Source organism: Protopterus annectens, chromosome 7.part0 (genome assembly GCF_019279795.1).
Source record: "Protopterus annectens isolate FY-2018-M chromosome 7.part0, PAN1.0, whole genome shotgun sequence".
NCBI lineage: Eukaryota > Metazoa > Chordata > Ceratodontiformes > Protopteridae > Protopterus > Protopterus annectens.
The window spans coordinates 970,776,686-970,796,334 of NC_056739.1; the positions used below are offsets into that span (position 1 = coordinate 970,776,686).

The window sequence follows — 19,649 nt, forward strand, 5'->3', positions numbered from 1 at the left end:
GAAGTTCATCATATATAGATGGACATGATGACTCTGGATGTTTAGAATGATGACCTGTTTAAAGAACAGGAATATTTAGTTACTAGTTTGGGCTGTTTTGCTGGGAGTTCATTATATATAGATAGACCCAACCCTGCAGTATTATCAGAAGTACATGATCTAAGAAAAGTTACAATAACTTTGAGAAACAAGACTGAGAAGGAGTTCAATCACATGGATTACATGGGTGTGATTAAGAAAAAGATACCGAGTGACAAAACAGCATGGTTGCGGTTATGAAACCAGATAAAATGCGTACCTGTACAGATCCACAGCATCTTAATAAAGTTATAAACAAGAGCACCACCTGTACCATACAAGTAGCTATTTCTGCCATGCCAGAAAGAAAATATTTTTCTGTGTTGAATGATAATCATAGATGTTACCAAATTAAGCTTGATAAGTAAAGTTTCAATATGTTTTAAAGATGTGTTAATGGTAACATTAATATTATGGATTACTTATTAGTCTGGGGTCAGACCAAAGAACAGCATGATGCAAGACTGATAGAAGTACTGAAGATGCTGAAATGATTGAATAAAGTGCGAAATTAGAACAACCACAGAGATATATAGGTCATGCCATAATGTCTGAAGACTTGAAATCAGATAGTGATGAAGAAAGAACAGTAGCATAAATGACTCCTAGAGAAGATTAACAAACTCTCATAAGATTTCCTGGTATGAAGAGTATTTTTCATGGTCTGCTCTGAGTCTGTTAGAAATAAGTATGCCATTCAAGAAATTACTGGAATAAAATTTGGAATGGTGCTGTAGCACTGAGCAAGAAAATAACTTTTGAGTGTTTGAACAGTTACTGTCAGAAATGCCCATACTGAAATGTTTTGATGTAAATGGGGTAGTCACACTACAGGTAGATTCTGCAAGATGTTGCCTCATTTGCTTATGGGCCCATAACCTTTAATGATTGTTAGAAAAGTTACTTTCAAATAGAAAAAATAAGTGTTGGTTAAAGTAACTGGTTGTGAATAGTTCCATGGATTTATTTATGGGGAAATATTGGGGTAGAAACAGACCATAAACCATAATAAAGTACCACCAAAGCTGTAAGGAATGTTGTAATTACAGAAGTATGATTTTGTTATGAAGTATAAGTTAGAAAAAGAGATGCATATAGTAGATATGCCAAGTCATTCACATTAACAATAGCAGACAGAGGATTTATTTGGCAATAAATTGAGGTTAACTGGATAATTCCAAGGCTGTTACTGAAAAGAAGCTTAAAGAATTTCAGTAGTGTACTGGCAGCAATCATGAAATGCAGATGCTTTGTGAAGTGGTTGTGACATGATGGACAGAAAAGTAAACTGCTGTGAAGCAGGAAATACAATCATACTTGCATTCAGTGAAGAAATTAGCTGCTTGCTTACAAGGCACAATGTTTTAGGCTAATAAATTAATAGTCCCTATTCATTCAGGGAATTAAATGTTTGCAAGTATACACAAGACATATTTGGGAACTGTAAAATGTACAGAAAGAGTTCATGATGTGTTATTTTTTACTAATAATATCAGTACAAATAGAGCAACATATTCAGAATTATGCTCTGTGTAATACCTCAGCAAAAATAGATGGGGTTAGAGGCTTACTATTGTCATTGCTAAGATGCCATTGAGGGCACAGACCACTTCTTGTGGCTGCTAGATGATTGTCCTTCTGGCTGGCTCCCACCTCAGGGCTGGGAATACATAGTAAGGGAAACAAATGAGCAGAAGCAACTGATAGGGAACTCTTGATGGTCAGAAGGCATGAAGATAAAAAGTACCTAGAAGGAAAAGGTTTCTCTGATTTACTGTCATTTGATGTACTTTAAATCAGTCATGCAGCAACATTATGCACTGTGCCTAAAGTCACAATATTCTAATCTCTATCAATAGCACTGGACGAATATCCTCTCATAAGGTAGTCAAATAGATCTTTTAGGAGGAGGGTTATAGCTACAGCTTCTGCTGCCATGACAGGGTAAATCTGAGTCATTTAGTTAAATCTGAATCTTTTACAGATGTTTATAAGGGACAAGGAGTGTGAGGAAAACACAAATATTTATATTTAAGCTTAAAACCTCTCAAGGACACAGGTAAGAGTTTCAGAAGTTTAACTAGTTATATAAACAGAAATAGCATGTTTATGTTATTTTAAAAAACTTATGAGTATAGTGAAATATTGTATACTATAAATGCTGAGAACAGAAATTATGTATTATAATTAAATGTGGCTTTATTGGCCTGAAATTGTCCATACACAGCTATAGGGATTTTGCTTTATTGGCCTGAATTTGTCCATAAAAAGACTTAAAAGTAAAAGTAAAAGAAAAAAGTCATGGGCATTCAGAATTGTCATTATCTGAAACACCTGATATCCTTTAAGGGTAATTTACATATATCCCATGTTGCCTTTGATTCAAGAGGTTTAAGGTATCACAAAGTGGAAATTCTAGCTTTGCTGGATTTTTCTTTTTGTGTTTTTAACCAATTGGTTTTCCTGTGTGACCTTTTTAAACATTGTTATAATTAAATGTGGCCATACAATCTTCTTCTTTCGGCTTTTCCTGGTTAGGGGTCACCACAGTGGATCACATGTCCGCTCATGATTGTCAGTGGAGTTTTACGGTGTTGAGTTACCAGCCCAGTGCCCAACCTTCCACAGAAGGTGCACACACATGCACTCAGACCTAGAGTCAATTTAGAGTGTCCAATCCACCTACAGCATGTCTTTGGGATGTGGGAGGAAACCAGAGCACCCGGAGGAAAACCACACGACCACAGGAGAGCACATGCAGACTCTGCACAGAAGGCACCCCAGCCAAGGATCGAACCGGAGAACTTCTTGCTGTGAGGTGGCAAAGCTAACCACTGCACCACCGCGGCCGCCCTAAATGTGGCCATACAATCTATTTTACACAAATCACAACGGCAGTACAGTCCTTTGATAACTACCTGATTTAACCATTAGCAGTACAATAATCTTGCAAGACAAATCAATATTAACTCTTTTTTCTATTTTAGGCTGTAGGGAAAAAAGAGTGTAACTAACTGTAGGCAACTTCTGGTGAGTCCTGTTGCCTAGTGCCTAACCATGACAATTAATTAGGTGTATTTTTATACAAGGGTCATTAGATGGCAGCTTTGCATAAATCAGGCAACTAGTGTGTACAACTGCATGCTTAGTTCGGAATTTAAAGAGTTTTGCTGATGTTTTTAAATGTACCTTAACACTACAGCATGTAGTGCATAAACTCCCAAACAGTACTTTTCCCCATCAGGAAACATTTTGGGCATACCATTCCTATATAAAATTAGTTTTAAAGTTTGTGGTTTCCTTACACTGATGTCACTGAGGAAAAGCAAGGAAGTTTAACCTCAGTGACATAGGCACAGGCAAAGCATCTGTGCATCCATAGACTTAAATGGGTGCACCACAGCGCATGTGCGAAGGTGCTCCATTAAAGTCTATGGACATAGCTCACATTACCCTATGGTAATGTCACAAATGGAAAAGCTACATGTTTTGGGCCATTGTTTAATAAAAAGTTTACGAAGCTTGTTATTTAAAAAAATGGCCCCAAAAAGTAAGGAAGACCAATATGAAAAATACACAGAGACACTTGACTCATCGCATACTGTGTGTAGTGATATACTGGCAAATCACTTTAATAATTGCATTGTTTTGTTTACCTTTTCTTTGCAGTCTTCTAAGGACAGGGAACAAGTACAACATAGCATTGTTTTTTCTTTCGTTCTTTCTGAAATGGTTTGCAGTAAGCATAGAGGTTAGAGCCCCCTGTTGCTGAAGCAATACTACACTAGAGTCACAAAGTGCTCCGACATCTTTATTTGCTTTGTACTTGTGTATTTCAGTTTCATTCTACAGGATTTGAGCAACAAATGTCTTTGTGTTATAGGAAACAAATCTGTAGTTAAATGAGATGAACTAATGTCACAGAGACAACTAGGTAAACCAGTGACAGTAACAAATAAGCCAGATAAATGATGCTATTACTACTACGAGTCAGATAAATGATGCTACCCATTATTGTTAGAGAAATTAAGCTAAGAAAACATGTCATAAAACAGTGAGCAACACCAACAGTTGTCTAATTGTTCATTCGTAATTTATTTTTTCAGTTGCAAACACCAACAGTCTTTGCTCTGTAGCATATATCAGCTGATACAATATTAGGTTGTTTGCTAAGAAACTGATGCAAACATTTTAGCTAATGTACTGGAAGAAATCTAATCAATGACCTAGGTGCAGATATGATACTGGTAGGCGGTTACGTGAATATAGACAGCTGGCTATGAACAGAAAAGTGTCAGCTAATTTAATCAAATAGAGCAGTCAGACAGCTAACTAGGTATTACATGTTTATTTAATAATGTTCAGATTTGGTTTTGATTAGCAAACAGATGACTTTACTTGTTTATTTGTTGACCTGGTTAGTCACACTAGGTTAGTAGCCTCTTTTCAGGGAAGACCTGAGGTGGTATTGATAATACAGGGGAAATTTGGTCAAGCCATTGGAGAACTTTTTCTACTCTTTTCAATTGGTGTTGTGGGATCTTTTATGTCCACCTGACCTGCCACCAACTCACGCAGATAAGGCCTTGGTTTAATGTCTAGTCAGAAGGAAGGCACACTCAAGAGTGCAGCACCCCAGCCTTATGTCTGCACTGCAGTATCAACACTCAATCTACCCAGTGTGGGAATAAAACTCACAGCCTCTTCTACCAAAGGCAAGTGTGTTACCTCTTACCCTATTGACATCACAGATGTATGCAGATTGAAATGACAATGTTAAATGCTAGCCAGCAGTAGCAACAGTTTAGTGAATATTGACATACTGATTATTTTTTCATTTGACTAACTGGCAGTTTTAGTGAGTAATAGCACATTAGTTAAATCAGACAGCACATGAAGCAAGCAGTTTGACAAAGAATTAAGAAATTAACAGTTTGACAGAATAGAGCCATTGAATAATATATGGTTAGGGGTCAGTCTTACCAACTGACTACATGAATGGCTATCTGACATAAATGGCTTATTGTCTATTAAACAAGTATTTATGTGACCTGACAAAAGGTTAAGTGGTAGTCAGGTAAGTCTCAAAACAATAACAGCACTAGTAAACCAAAGTTATGGAATGGGAGCAGTATAGGCACTCAAGTCCCAAACACTTGGAAACCAGTGCTATGAAACAGGGATTCAGGCACCTTGTAGCTCAGGTAGGCCGCTGCTTGTGCTTGAACCTATCATTTTAATCAAGCAGCTATGTTAAGGGGATTGTAGGCTTAGGGAGCAGGAAGTAAGTTTTATGTTTAGGGAGCAGGAAAGGAGATTTAGGTTAAGGCAGCAGGAGGGAAGTTTTAGGTTTAGGGAGGAAGGAATTGAGTTTTAAGTTTAGAGAGCAATTGGAGACCTTAGGGTTTGGGAGGAGGAGTGGATATTTAAGGGCAAGGGAATGAGTACTTGGATTGGAACTGGGTGGGAGTTTTAGGCTTAGGGTTTAGATTAGTGTAGAGCTACACATTTGTATAGGGTTGGCTATGGTGAGGGCTACGTACAAGAGGGAGATCAGGCTAGTGAGAATTCAAGCACTTAAGCAAATACGAACTAAGTCCCAGAACACCACAAAAGAGTATGGCAAAGAGGAAAGACCAAATAATCTAGCAATATACTTCCACAATGAAATACCACAAACAGCTTCCACAAAACAGCTTTATTCGACAAAACTGACTGCTAAATGGTAAGAAGGATATCCACCAAGCACTTTAAGCCTGAACTATGTCAGTTCGAGTTGAATCAGGTGTCTTATCAGAAAGTATAAAAGTAATCAATGGTGTCCCTCAGGGCTTGGTGCTGGGACCTCTACTTTTTGGTATTCACTTCTCAGATACCCAAGCAGGGAGTCAGGACCTCTGATTAACAAAGTTTGCAAATGACTGCAAACTACAGGTTGTTGTTAAGTCATCCTATGACACCCATCTCCAGAATGAACTCTTCCTAGTAAACTCTTGCTGCATTCTAAACTGGTTCAAACTAATGCTAAAAAGTGTAGTATCATCACTTTGGGTAGACAAATCCTCCACTCATCATATCTAGACAACACCTCACTGCAAAACAAATATATAGTTAGGGACCTAGGTACTTGGGTTGATAGTTCCTTCTCTTTTAACCATCATGTAACAACAGTTGTCAAAAAATCCTTTTATTTAGCCTAGCTAATTATCAAAGGAATATCATCAAGGTATAAAGAAGTAATCACTCCCTTATACTCAGCATTGATCAGGCAAATTATCAAGTATGATGCCTCCTTTGGGATGTATCTCACTAAACATATCAAGCAATTAGAAAGACCTCAAAGTAGTAGTCCTTACATACAGACCAATGTAGGTTGTAGCAACATTACATTTTACTATACAACATGGAAACGCTTATATATACTCAATCACGTAATTTAAATGCTATTGGGTAATGGTATACCTTCTTGTCATATGTTGATTCTAACTGCCCTCTAGGTCTGGATAATCTCAGTTGGTATTTTTAATTTAGACAACCTTGTGGTTGTCCCTTGTCTTTTTCCCTATTAACTCTCCTTTGGCTTTTTACATTAGGGAAAGCATCAACCACACAGTTTTTTTATATGTATTTTAGTCCTAACCCATTGGACATCAGTGTCCTTTTACAGAGGTGACCCAGGATACGGTTCATTTATGTAACTTGCTCAAAGTCTCATAGTAGGAATTCAAACCCTAGACTAATCAAACCCTAACTAAATCATCTCATTGACTACGTATGAGGTCAGACATTTACAGGCAAAGGCAAAAAAGTCATAGCTAAGCAGGGACATTTTTATAGAGATATCCAGTGTGGAAATTATTTTGTTTAACAGCACAAGGTCTCTGAAAGACTAGAATAGATCCAATTTGCAGTAACATTGGAAACACATTGCTCAACATTATGAACGAACATCACATATTTGCACAGAGAAAAAGTATCAAACACAACACTTTGATAGGTCATTTGATACATGTAATATATATGAAATGTTTTATAACACTGTACTCTTGTTTATAAAATTATTTGCCCTATACTTACTCACTTAACAGCAAAAAGACAATCTGCTCTGTAACTCAGATATGAATTTTCTTCAGTTGCTGCCTCAATGTTGTATTGATAAGCACGTTTACCTAAACCATTTAATATAACAGCAACTTAATCGGAATAATTTCTGATAGCTTATGTATTAGATAGATTTCACTTATTGTGTTATTTGTATGAGAGACACTAATCTTTTGAGCATATGACATTGATATCTCTGTGGAAAATACTGTACCGCAATGATGCTCTCTCTTGTAGGCCCCTTTGATTAATATACAGATTTCATTCTACAGAGCCTGTAGTCTTTGAAAGTTATTTGCAGTGGTAGTGCTAATACCTGGCAGGGCATATTCAAATATAAGAATAGTAGGCCATTACTAAGTATTTTACTTGATTCATTAACATAATAAAGCAAACTTGCTCAAAGGAGCATATACACATGTGTCAAATGGCTGATTAATTGGTAGGAAACAAAAGAACTGTTTATAAGACTATTTCACCCTATATATATATATCATCAGAATGAATTAACAGATGAAATATAGAATTTGTAAGTTGCAACTCTAAAATAACACGCCCACTACTAATTATAAAATGCTGTGCCAATTAATTCTTAAAGAAATATAGTTAAAAACAAACACATTAATAAATGTACTATAATATTAAATAACTAGATAACAAAATAAAAATATATATAACCGTGCACAAATGAATATAAATATGTATAAGTATGTGCAAATCCTGCTATAAATACATAAGTTAAGTTAAAAAACTTGACTAATAGAAGTGTACCAAAGAAACATATATGTATTTTAAACCTGCATATGTGACATTACAAAAAAAAGAGGGGGGGTGTTATTATAAAAGAGACGTTATTTCTAGTGGTCACCTTAAACCTGCAACTCTTAACTAGGACTTTGATATATTATCATTAATACATGGAGATATAGTGGCGTTTGTCCTCAGTTGCCATTCTAACTCCAAATTCTGTAGGGGTATATCAGATATGCAGGTTTAAAATATTTAGGTTTAATATTATAGTACTGTATTGTACATATGCACAAACAAGAGATAGTTTTCCTTTCTGTCACGTTAGATTCCATCATTTATGGGTCTCTGATTCAGTCCATCTTGATCTTGCTAGCTACTTGAAAAGTATCATGCTTGATCGCTATCTTTCAGTTTATGGGTGGTGACCCCACATAAGGGCTCTGTACAGATTTTTTTGGCTAAGTCTAGCTGGGTCCTGTGTGACACCTGGTCAACAGATACTTGCTCATGAATACCAGTCCCTAGCCTGGCCTAGTTCCAAGGATGAGTTCCATTATCTTCCCTATTTGGATTTTGGATCGGGGTTCTTGGATTCTTTAACTCAACCATCACAGCTGAGATTCTAGCTCTCTGTTCATGCTGCCTCTTTCTTGGATGAATCCGCTAAGGTTGTCCCTGCCAGGAGCATAAGCACAGCTCTAAGGATCACAAGGGCACATAATTCCTCCACCATGGTAAGATCATAATTTCTGGACAGGCTGAGTAGGATACTTGCTATGCAAATGTATCAGTGGTATCTTTTATGAAACTTAGAATTTATTTTATTTATTTATTTAACATTTGTGGACCAGGAAAGTCTGACTAGAACAGAGTCTATTTTCAGTGGAGGCCTGGGGAGAAATGCTCCAGACACATGTCTTTCGAATGTGGGAGGAAACCGGAGTACTTGGAGGAAACCCAGGTTAACTGCAGGGAGGACATGCAGACTCCCCACGGCAGAGAATCAAACTAGAGAATCTCTTGCTGTGAGGTGACAATGTTAACCACTGCACGCTCATAGAATTTAAACATACAGAAATGCTTGAATGTCATATACATTTTAGGACATTACAGTTTTAATAAACACCTGCAACTATTGTGTATATACTTACTCTAGTTACTGTAGAATATTCTTTCATGCCCAGTCCATTTAGAAATTCACTATCTAACTTAATCATAGAAGATAGATGACATTGCTTATTAAACTTACCAAAATCAGTTTCAGGGGGTATTGTCTCATTCAGCTTTGAGTGGCAATCTTCCAGTCGGTGCTGCAGTTCCTTTATTTGTTTTCTGATAAGGAGTACATTGTTTGTATCGTAAGATTCCATTTCGTTGACAATAGTAGTCAGATTTTTAACCTAAAAATTAAAGTGAGGTAAAAACATGTTTCAGTTGTATGAGTTATAAAGATTAATGTAAACATTATGCATGTGAATAAAATCAAACGTCCTATATGAGTGGTATTTTCAAAGCGTGACGTAATTGTAATCAGCAATACACAGTAAGTAAAAATTGCTTAACGAGGGTACCAAATACAGCTAGAGCAGAAAGTTGTGATAGGTTGTCAGAAACATGAATGATTATGATTTAATAATGGCGATGGCAAAACTACAAGAGGTGGTGAAGACACAGGGAACTTGAGCCTGATTTGCTGTAAGCAGTCAGGTGTCAGCTTTATGGCTGCCAATAGGTATAAATCTGTGGCTGCCAAATTTAAGATTTAAAAGTTCTGATTTATGGAAATAAGAGTAGGAAAGGTACGGCTTTCATCTCATGCTGCACTGGTGTCTCACTTCCCATCGCGCTTCAAAATGATGTAATGAATAACTAATGATAGAATGAATAGCAAAGGGAACAAAGTGTTACAATAATCTATGTACACGTCATGGTGAACTTTTCATTATCATATGCTTAATTAGATGCTGCTGTTACATGCATATCATCATCACTAGATAAGAAATACTTTTGACGAAATACAGAAACACATAATTCACAAACAGTAACTGACAGGATTTTTTTCATTCTATGTCAGATACAGGATATCCTGGGCAATAAAGGTTGATGACATCATTAAAGCATCCTCAAACATCAGAATGAGAAGCTTATAATATTGCTTTTGTTCAAACCTGGAACAATGCGGAATGGGTGCGTGGTCAAATCAAACAATATTTCTGCTTTCTGGAACCCTCAGGTAGAAAGTTTCATTACACTCCTGGCAAAGCTAGCCACACTGTCCTGGTGTTTAGGATGCTATACATGTCTATGTCTCTGAGATAACAGTAAAAGTCATGACCAGATATGTTTCCTGTCTAATCAATAACAGGTCACACACAGCAGCTCCATGCAACAGGAGAAGATGGCTAGCCAGGAAACACTCACTACATGCCATCCAACATCATGTCACCACAAATAATGTCATGCTGAAATAGTCACTGTCTACAGGCAGAGACCACCACTACTACAGTAATCCAGCAACAGCTAAATGATGACATAAAGCCTGGTATAACTTGGATAAAATGGCACCATGTCCACAATGAATTGTGTGCAGAGTAGGATATCATGGCACATCAGATACTGATAACATTTACAAAAAGGACAGGAAGAGTAGCCTGCAAGGACATGTGCCAATAATACTGAGTACAAAACTAGTCCTGCTAGTAAGCCATAAATGTACTTCAATGTGCAGCATATAACATAGTTAGTAAAAAGAATGAAATGTGAAAACAAGTGTGTGTGCACAACATGCATTAACAGACACCTATACCCACCTGCTCTCACTGACAAAACCATATCTAGCAATGGCACCTAGGCAAAACATATACATGCAACTCACACATTATCACTGAAGATACATGCTGCACTTGACACAGGCCTCAAACCAGTAACTCATGAATGTGTGGATCATGAGAATTATCACATGGCTGTAAGTCTTACTTAGGGGTTACGTTCTTTTTTTCAGTGCCCTTAAATAAATTATTCAAAGCGTTTGGACTTTCTTGTGTTGGTTTACATTATGGCCTAAAATATTAAATTTGGTCTTCTTTGATTGAATGCCAGGAGTTGCATGGATTTTAGAGATGGCCACAAAAGTATTACTTATGTTGTAACTGAGACATGGTTCAGGACTGAGTAGACAATATTAATTGTTATGAGTAGATTAATTTCATAAGTATCATCAAGATATACATTGGGGAATGTCAGCTTAAATAGAAAATAGTTTACATTTTATGCCTTATTCGTGTGTGTGTGTGTGTGTGTGTGTGTGTGTGTGTGTGTGTGTGTGTGTGTGTGTATGTATGCTTTCTGTTTCCTATTTCACAAAATGAGTAAGACAACATATGATTTGCTAACCTCTTCATGTAGTATGTTAAGAATTTCAGAATCGGTCTCAGTAGAACCTTTCAGCTGGCTGATTAGGATCTCCATTTCTCGCAGTTCAATTCGAATCAGCTCAAAGTCAAGCTGAGTGTACTTGTCAGTGTTTTGTTCCATGTGATCAACCCGCACAGTCAGGTTTACTAGCTTCTGGCTATACTCCTTCAGAATCAATTCATAATTGTGCAGCTGAAACAACATTCAAGTAAAAACAAGTCAGGCAGATGCACTTCAACTCAGATTAGTGATACACACAACACATTTCATAATTTTTGTATGCAGGTCTTTGAAATGAACAGCAGTCAATGACAAAACAGAAAAGTAGTGAGTAATAATTCCACTTTCAAGGATACCTGTTTTATACATACACAGATGTCTATATACAGCAATTGTACCCAAAAAGAGAAATGCAATTAAATGGCTAGGTGGCATACAAAACATATTGTATACAGTGAAAGCTGAACATTATTTTCTCAGTCACCCAATTATAAATATTTTATATGTCTTACTACTGTCAAAATGTTAATTGGGTTATATAATGTGTGTACAGATTTGTCTGTTGGTATATATATATATATATATATATATATATATATGTGTGTGTGTGTGTGTGTGTGTTTTGAGCATCTCCAGGTCATGAGGACTTTCGCTCTCTGTGCTGCACTAAATCACTTTAGAAATCAGTTATTGTCTTCGGTTAGTTATCATGTGACATGGGAATTTGCAAATAGTAGAAAATATACACTGAATGTAGAAAATATGTAGACCTCTCAGAATGTAATATTGGCTATGTTAGGAATGTGAGATCACCCAACACTATATAGGTAAGCTAGTTAAAGATAAGGGGATTATCATTGTTTACTGAGTCAGAAGAATGTGCCATCAAAATGCAGAACTGCTGGACTTTCTGAAGACGGTTTAACACTAAGGCAAAGACTGAGGAAGGAAAAGATGTGAGCAATATATTTTTTGTTGAAGGTTTGTTATTTATGTACCCTTGGGTTTGTAAGATGATTCATAATGAATCCTTTTTCAGTCACAAACTATGCACAAGGCATGGGGTTTGACAAGCTACCTGGTAACTCAGGAAGGGGAGGCAGGATATTGCTCAGGCTGCTCTCAGTAAGGGTGGAGAAATCTTGATGTAGACTCTGAATATTGTGGAAAGGGTCAAGGAACTGTTTAAGCAACTATTGAATATTGTGTATCATGTGCATATACTTCTGTGATGAACTGCCAATATCAGGTGGTGGGACGGGGTCCATTAGTATAGTTGATGTCAAAGCGACTATTAAACAGTTGCAATGTGAAAAAGCTATGTAAGTGGATGAGATCTGGCCAGAAACACTAAAGGAGTTGTGTATCAATGGGGTGTTATGATTAACATGTCATTTCAATGTTGTATGGAAGGCTGGGACAGTACCTAGTAGTAGCAAGCCAGGACAGTGGGCTTTATCTTCAAAAAGCTGAAGAGAAAGGTATATTCCTATTATAAATGTATCATACTCTTCAGTTCACTGGGAATGCATATTCCAGGGTGCTGGAAAGAAGAACATGCAATAACTGAGCTTCTGATTCTGAAGAAGCAACGAAGATTTTGTCCTGGCTTTGGATTTGCAAATCATCTCTTTCTCCTCACACAGATTTTGGAAGGGCTCTGAGATTTTCAAAGCACTGTCTGCATGTGTTTTGTAGGGGCATATGTTGAATGTGAATTGACTAGGTAAATGGGCAAAAATTATTGTTGTAGGTCAGAGTCATACAATATGCTAGTCCAAACCAAGGCTGGTTATTAAAACAATTGTGCATAAAAGTAGTGTGATCTAACATAATTCCTAAACTTTTAGTATTTTTTTATAGGAAATTGTTGCATTAATGGAGAACATAAATTAACTGTGGTCAGCATCACAGATGGATGTAGCACCAAGCTCCATAGGCACTTACCTAAGTCCCGTGCTTTTGAGGGGCCCCATCCATGCTGTTGGACATTGCTGCACCTGTTGCACTTCTTTATTACATTTATTGGGGCCGCATATTCGTTACTGATACACAGTTGTGATTGCTAAGTTCCATAAAAGAATACCCCAGCCTATTATAATGATTATTTATTCATTATTAATATGAATTATTAATATTCATATTAATTAGTAATACTATTAATTATTAATAGCCCAGAAGGCTATTTCATATTTTTAGGCTATTCTTTCATATTTATTCTTTCATATATTTTTTTCTAGTTGTTTTGACCTGTATAGTCAGACCCTGTCCACTACCTGACTGTTTAAGCTAACTAAACAATCGGCTGCTCACAGTGCTTCATTTCTAAGCTTGGTTCTTAACGCAAGAGATACTCATGGACATGATTATTGAAATAATACTTACAGAACAGAGGGAGAGGAAAGGTGAGGTCAAACAATAATCAATACATTAAATTACAAATGTTTAGGGTTAGGGGACTATAGCAGAAAGGAAAGAGTCAGCATCAACTGTTACAACTAGCAGGCCAAATCTTAAAGGATACCTATAAGATGAGACTGTAGAATATACTATCAAATAAGAATAATATACACTACAGGGAAAGACGGGAAATGACATAATACGGGTGGAGGATACTTTTAAAGGTACATTACATACAACAAAGAGTAAGCTTTTGTGAATCCAAAAGTATACACAGGTAGCACTAGCAATCTTGTTTAAGACAAGCAGCACAGCACTTTTTACTCTCCACCAATAGCATATAGCTCTGCACAACTATGTGCATAGGTTACTACTATGAAAACTGCCCTTGTGTGGCATTCTAAGCCTAACCAATTATCCCATGTAAGAATCAAACTCTGCATCTTGTGTCTGTAAGGTAAACACCTTAACCATTAGCCATGTTTACACATTTAGAACACCACTGCCTGCCTTTCTATACTTATGTAGGCATGGGCATATGAAGCATGCAACAAGAGCAGAAGAAATCCCCTACACATGGCCTTGATCCTGATCCAGCTACTTTAATTCCACAGGGAAGTTAAATGAACAAATCATCTTTGCCTTGCTGGATATCAATGTGACAATTGGGGAGAGATGGGCAAAGGCTGCCAGCCTACTCAAATAGAATTTGATATATAATTCTATCAACTATATAAATAAATGTAAAATACAGGCTTGTGTTTTTAAATGTAGGAAAACACTGTGAAATGTGGAACTGCAAAATATGTGACAACATTGCACTCTACTGGCCCAGTGAAGCATGTTGTATCCTTTCATGTTAGAATTCAGCCCGAGGGCAGCTGGATGAAGATTTCATGCCCATTGTTTTAAGGCTAAAGTTTATGACTAGAATTTAGATGTGGAAGGTGTTTTTATTGCTTTAGTTTCTGTTAGCATATACATGTGAAATGTCTTATATCGTTGTAAGTTTCTGATGAGGTGTTAGATTGCTAAATAATGCAGTTTGTGGCCTGAGAACTCAGACCAGGGGTTAAGATGATGCAATATGAATACTGGGAAAACCTAAGTGTCAAAAATGATGTAATTTTGGGAGGGCCTTAGAGACATGTTTGTTAGTAATGTTTAAATACTATATCTCACAAGAGACCAGTGAGCATTTTGATCTTGGACATCTAACTTACCAGCACTGCCTATGCTCTTTATGTATGCAAGTAGGATTGAAGCACTGTGTTTTCTCTAAGATTAGCTAAAGATTAGAAAGTTAGATTAAGTATTTTTCTGTGTAATCAGATCTTTCCTACAATATTATTTTAAGTTTCTGTGTGATCTGTGAACTCTTAGATATCTCTGTGGTGTAATAGATTTGTCTTGTGTTTTAATTATTTATTATTAAATATTTTCAAAACATTCTACCTGTGGCTGGTTTGTGTAGAGATGAAGTATGCTTTAGAGTACATTATATATTTATAGAGTTTACCGTCAAAGCCCTTCCAATAAGCCTTAGACTGTATAGTCACATTACCATTGGATATTAATATTGCACAGTAATAATTGGACATCCTTTTAAGGGCCTTTTAGTAGCTGATATTATTAACTGGGTAGTGGCAGTAATTACTACCGTATAGTCTGGGTAAAAGGGCACAGCTGGAGAATCTGTGTCAGCCTTTCCCAGGGTGTCTGTGAAGTTGTATAAATACTTATCTCAAAGTGTGTGTGTGTTGTGTCAGCTACTTGGTCAGGGACATGAAGCGCTGGTTGGACAGAGAGGGTACTGGAGGTTCTAGCTTGCCCAGTTAGGCTGAGACCTGGACCCTATAGCTGTGCCAGTGGGGAGTCTTACTGGGGATCTGGTGAGCAAGGGAGCAGCCAGCCCCAGACTGACTGTGATCTCTGTGTGCACTTAAGGGAAATTGTACTTTACTGTGTGCATTAGTTATCCTTTCCTCTTCTAGAAGATGACCTCCCTGGTGTTAGTGGTGAGGATTGAGGCTCATTGATTGCTGGGCCAGGGCACGGTTGTCACAAGTGTTTGGCAGTGGTGGGATCTACTTCACATACTAATTGGCTTGTAGTGGTGTGGGTAGAGTGAATTCCTGTAGCTTATGTACAGTGATCTCTAAAAGTGTTTTGCACTCTAAAACAGCCATGCAGTGTACACCAATAGTTCAGATCCCAATTGTTTATTTCTTTTGTTAGCTTAGTGTTAGTCAGGGTGAGCAGCATGTCAGCAGAAGAGTATGGAAAGCTGACAAGGAGCCAGCTGGCAGAGATGTGCCAGGCTAGGGGGCTGGTGCATGGAAACCTGACTAAGGCAGACCTGATTGCAGCCTTGGTTACAGCTGCATCAGAAAACAGCAGCCTGGAGGATAATCAGACTGACAGTGGAGATACGATATTCTCGGAGAATGGACAGCTCAACTTTTCTGCAGTGGACTTAAAAATCCAGCTGGAGCTAAAGAGACTTGAGTTGGAGGCCAGGCGTATGGAACTGGAAGCAGCCGAGAGAATGAGGAGCCTAGAAGCTGAAGAACAGGAATGGCAGAGAAAGCATGAGAGGGAAATGCTGATTCTTCACCAGAGTCATGGAGGTAATGGGGAAGGGAGTAACCAGACCCCAAAAGCACAAAAGGTCAGTAAATTTCTTCCACAGTTTAAAGAGGGGGATAATTTTGATAGCTTCATTCATATGTTTGAGTGGGTATGTAAACAGTATGAAGTTGACCAAAGGCTCTGGGTACGGTTCCTGACCCCCTTACTCCATGGTAAAGCTGTAACTTCTTTAGCAAAAATGCATGACACTGACTATTTTGATTATACTGCTGTAAAAAGACATTTGCTAGAATGTTTTAAGCTAACACCTGAAATGTATAGGAAAAATTTTCGTGAGCATAGATGCAAGGCAGATGAAAATGTATGTGAATATGTTGTTGAACTGAGCACTTATTTTCATAGCTGGGTGAGTGGATGTCAGGTCACCACTTTTGAAGGGCTGGCAGACTTTTTGGTAAGGGAACAAGCCCTTAGCACTTTGCCTGAGGACATGAGGATCTGGTTAGCTGATAAACAGTGTGCTACTTCAGAGGAGTTGGGGAAGAAGGGAGACCTATACCTAGCAAGCAGGGCAGCCTTGCACAGGAAAAGGACCCGCAGTACTGCTCATGGGACTAAAGGAACCCATGGTGGGCAGCACAGACTGCCCCAACAGAATCCGCCAGTAGCAGGGGAAGCCACTAGTCCAGGTACATGTCCAGGAGCTAGGGTTAAATGTTTTGAATGCAGCCAGTGGGGCCATGTGGGGGAACCAAAAGTGAGAGAGCCAGTAAGTGGTAAAGACAAAATGCCAACAGTGTGTTGTCTTGAGACAACAGGGGTATGGAACTACCATCCTGCAGATGTCCTGAGAGGGAAGGATTTGGTAGAGGCAGTACTATGTACTTATGCAGTTAAGAGCAGTGAGGCTAAGAGACAAGCATGTGGGTCTGGTAGCCTTGGGGAGACCCAGACACACTGCATACTTGCAGCCAGGACTGCTGAGGTGGTTACTTCAGGGAGTGAGCTACGCTGTAGCAGTGAGACTGAATGTGAGCCACAGCTGCTTGTGGGTACTGATGTTCCCTTGGACAGGGTAACTGCAAAGGTAGAGGTGAGTAATAGTACCCAGGCTGACAGTGAGGCACCGCCGACAGAGGATGCCAGACTTCCTGTGGAAGGGGAGCTAGGAAGGGTTACAAGGAGAGACTTGAGACAGGCTCAGCTCTCAGACCCTACATTGCAAGGCCTGAGGCAGGTAGCTAGGGAGGCACCTGATTCTCAATGGAAGGGGGAATCTGCATACTGGAACAAAGGGTTACTGTACAGAGAGTGGACCCCTGAAGAAGGGCTAGAAGATGAGAGAGTACAGCAGTTGGTAGTGCCTAGACCTTACAGTCTGGCATTTCAAGCCATGGCCCTTGATATTCCCTTTGTAGGTCATATGGGCATAAAATGTACAAAGAGGTGTATTATGCAAATTTTCTATTGGCCTGGAATTTCCAGAGATGTAACAGGGTACTGCAGGACCTGTGAGCAGTGCCAAAAGGTACGCAAGGCAGGTGACAAGGTAAGAGCTCCTTTGATGCCTTTGCCTGTGATTGAGGAGCCATTTCAGAGGGTAGCTATGGATATTGTGGGTCCTCTGAGAACAAAACAAAAAAAGCCAGCAACTGTGGGCTGTAAAAAACTAATTTATTAGTTAAACATTCAAAAAGCTTTAGTTAAGAGTAACAGACCAGTTTCGGCTTGGATTTTACCTAGGCTAGGTAAAATCCAAGCCGAAACCGGTCTGTTACTCTTAACTGAAGCTTTTTGAATGTTTAACTAATAAATTAGTTTTTTTACAGCCCACAGTTGCTGGCTTTTTTGTTTTGTTCCAGGTTGGTTTAGCCATGCAACAGTTTCCATGCAGGGGGAAGGTAATTTGGATCCTCTGAGTACCCCAAGTTCCACAGGGAAAAAGCATATCCTAGTGACTGTAGATTATGCTACACGATACCCTGAGGCCTCCGTTGAGGCTGAGAAGGTGGCAAATGCTTTTCTAGAGATTTTCAGCAGGGTAGGTTTCCCAAAGGAAATACTGTCTGGCAGAGGTGTCAATTTTATGTCAGACCTGCTGGCTTGTCTGTGGAGGTCCTGTGAGGTGAAGCACATGAAGGCCACCCTCTACCATCCCCAGACTAATGGTCTTGTTGAGAGGTTAAACTCTACAATCAAGTCCATACTATGGGCATTTGCAGATCAGTTTAAGAGGGATTGGGACAAATATTTGCCCCATCTGTTGTTTGCTTACAGAGAGGTTCCCCAGGAATCCACAGTTTTTTCTGCCTTTGAGTTGCTGCATGGGCATAGGGTGAGGGGACCTCTAGATTTAATTTGAGATGACTGGGAAGGTGAGTGTGAGTCTCACAAGGAGTCTGTTGTGGCACATGTCCTGAACCTCAGGACAAGGCTCAGGGAATTCATGGGCCTGGCCCAGGAGAACCTGGCAGAAGCCCAATAACAGAAAAAGGTGCATTATGACAGGAATGCTAGAGCTAGAGAGTATGCTGTAGGGCAGCAGTTGATGGTTCTCATTCCTGTCAGACACAACAAGTTGCAAGCAGCTTGGGAGGGGCCATACAAGGTGGTAAGAAAGGTATTTGACGTTAACTACATGATGGAAGTGCTAGGCAGACAGCAGGAGCACAAATTGTACCATGTTAACATGATGAAACCTTACCATGATAGAGAGGCCCTTGTGCTGAGCATTTGCAGTGGATTGCAGGAGGAGTCTGAGGGAGAAAAAGATCTCCTCAGTGAGGCGAGGGCTGACACCTCTGTGGAAGGGGTAGCAATGTCCCAAGCAGCTATCTCCTACCCAGATGCAAGAAATCCAAGCAGTGTTGCAGGAGTTTGTGGGCATGTTCATCGGGAAACCAGGGAGCATTCACCTGGTGCAGCACCAGGTGGATACAGGACCCCAAAGGCCTATCAGGTAGGCCCCTTATAGGGTGCCTGAGAGAGTCAAACAGACTCTGAAAGAAGAGGTACAGGAGATGTTGGAACTAGGGGCGATTCAAGAGTCCAACAGTCCCTGGGCCTCACCAGTGGTGTTGGTGCCAAAGAAGGATGGCAGCACCAGGTTCTGTGCGGATTACAGGAAATTAAATAGTCACACAGAGTCGGATACTTACCCCATGCCTAGGACAGATGAGGCCCTAGAACAGCTGTGTGGGGCTAAGTATCTCACAACCATTGATCTTACCAAGGGTTACTGGCAGGTGCCCTTGACTCCCAATGCTAGAGAGAAGTCAGCCTTTGTGACTCTTTTTGGCTTGTATAAGTTCACA

General features: G+C 39.0%; 1 protein-coding gene across 1 annotated transcript in view; it reads right to left on the reverse strand.

The window, feature by feature from the left end:
• Positions 1-19,649, reverse strand: part of LOC122806119 (olfactomedin-like) — a 140,588-nt gene that overhangs the window by 14,313 nt on the left and 106,626 nt on the right. Inside the window, exons 3-4 of the mRNA XM_044076356.1 lie at positions 11,323-11,535; positions 9,179-9,329 (exon numbers count right to left, since the gene is read on the reverse strand). Coding sequence (XP_043932291.1) covers positions 9,179-9,329; positions 11,323-11,535 — 364 coding nt within the window. The remainder of the gene's footprint in view (positions 1-9,178; positions 9,330-11,322; positions 11,536-19,649) is intronic.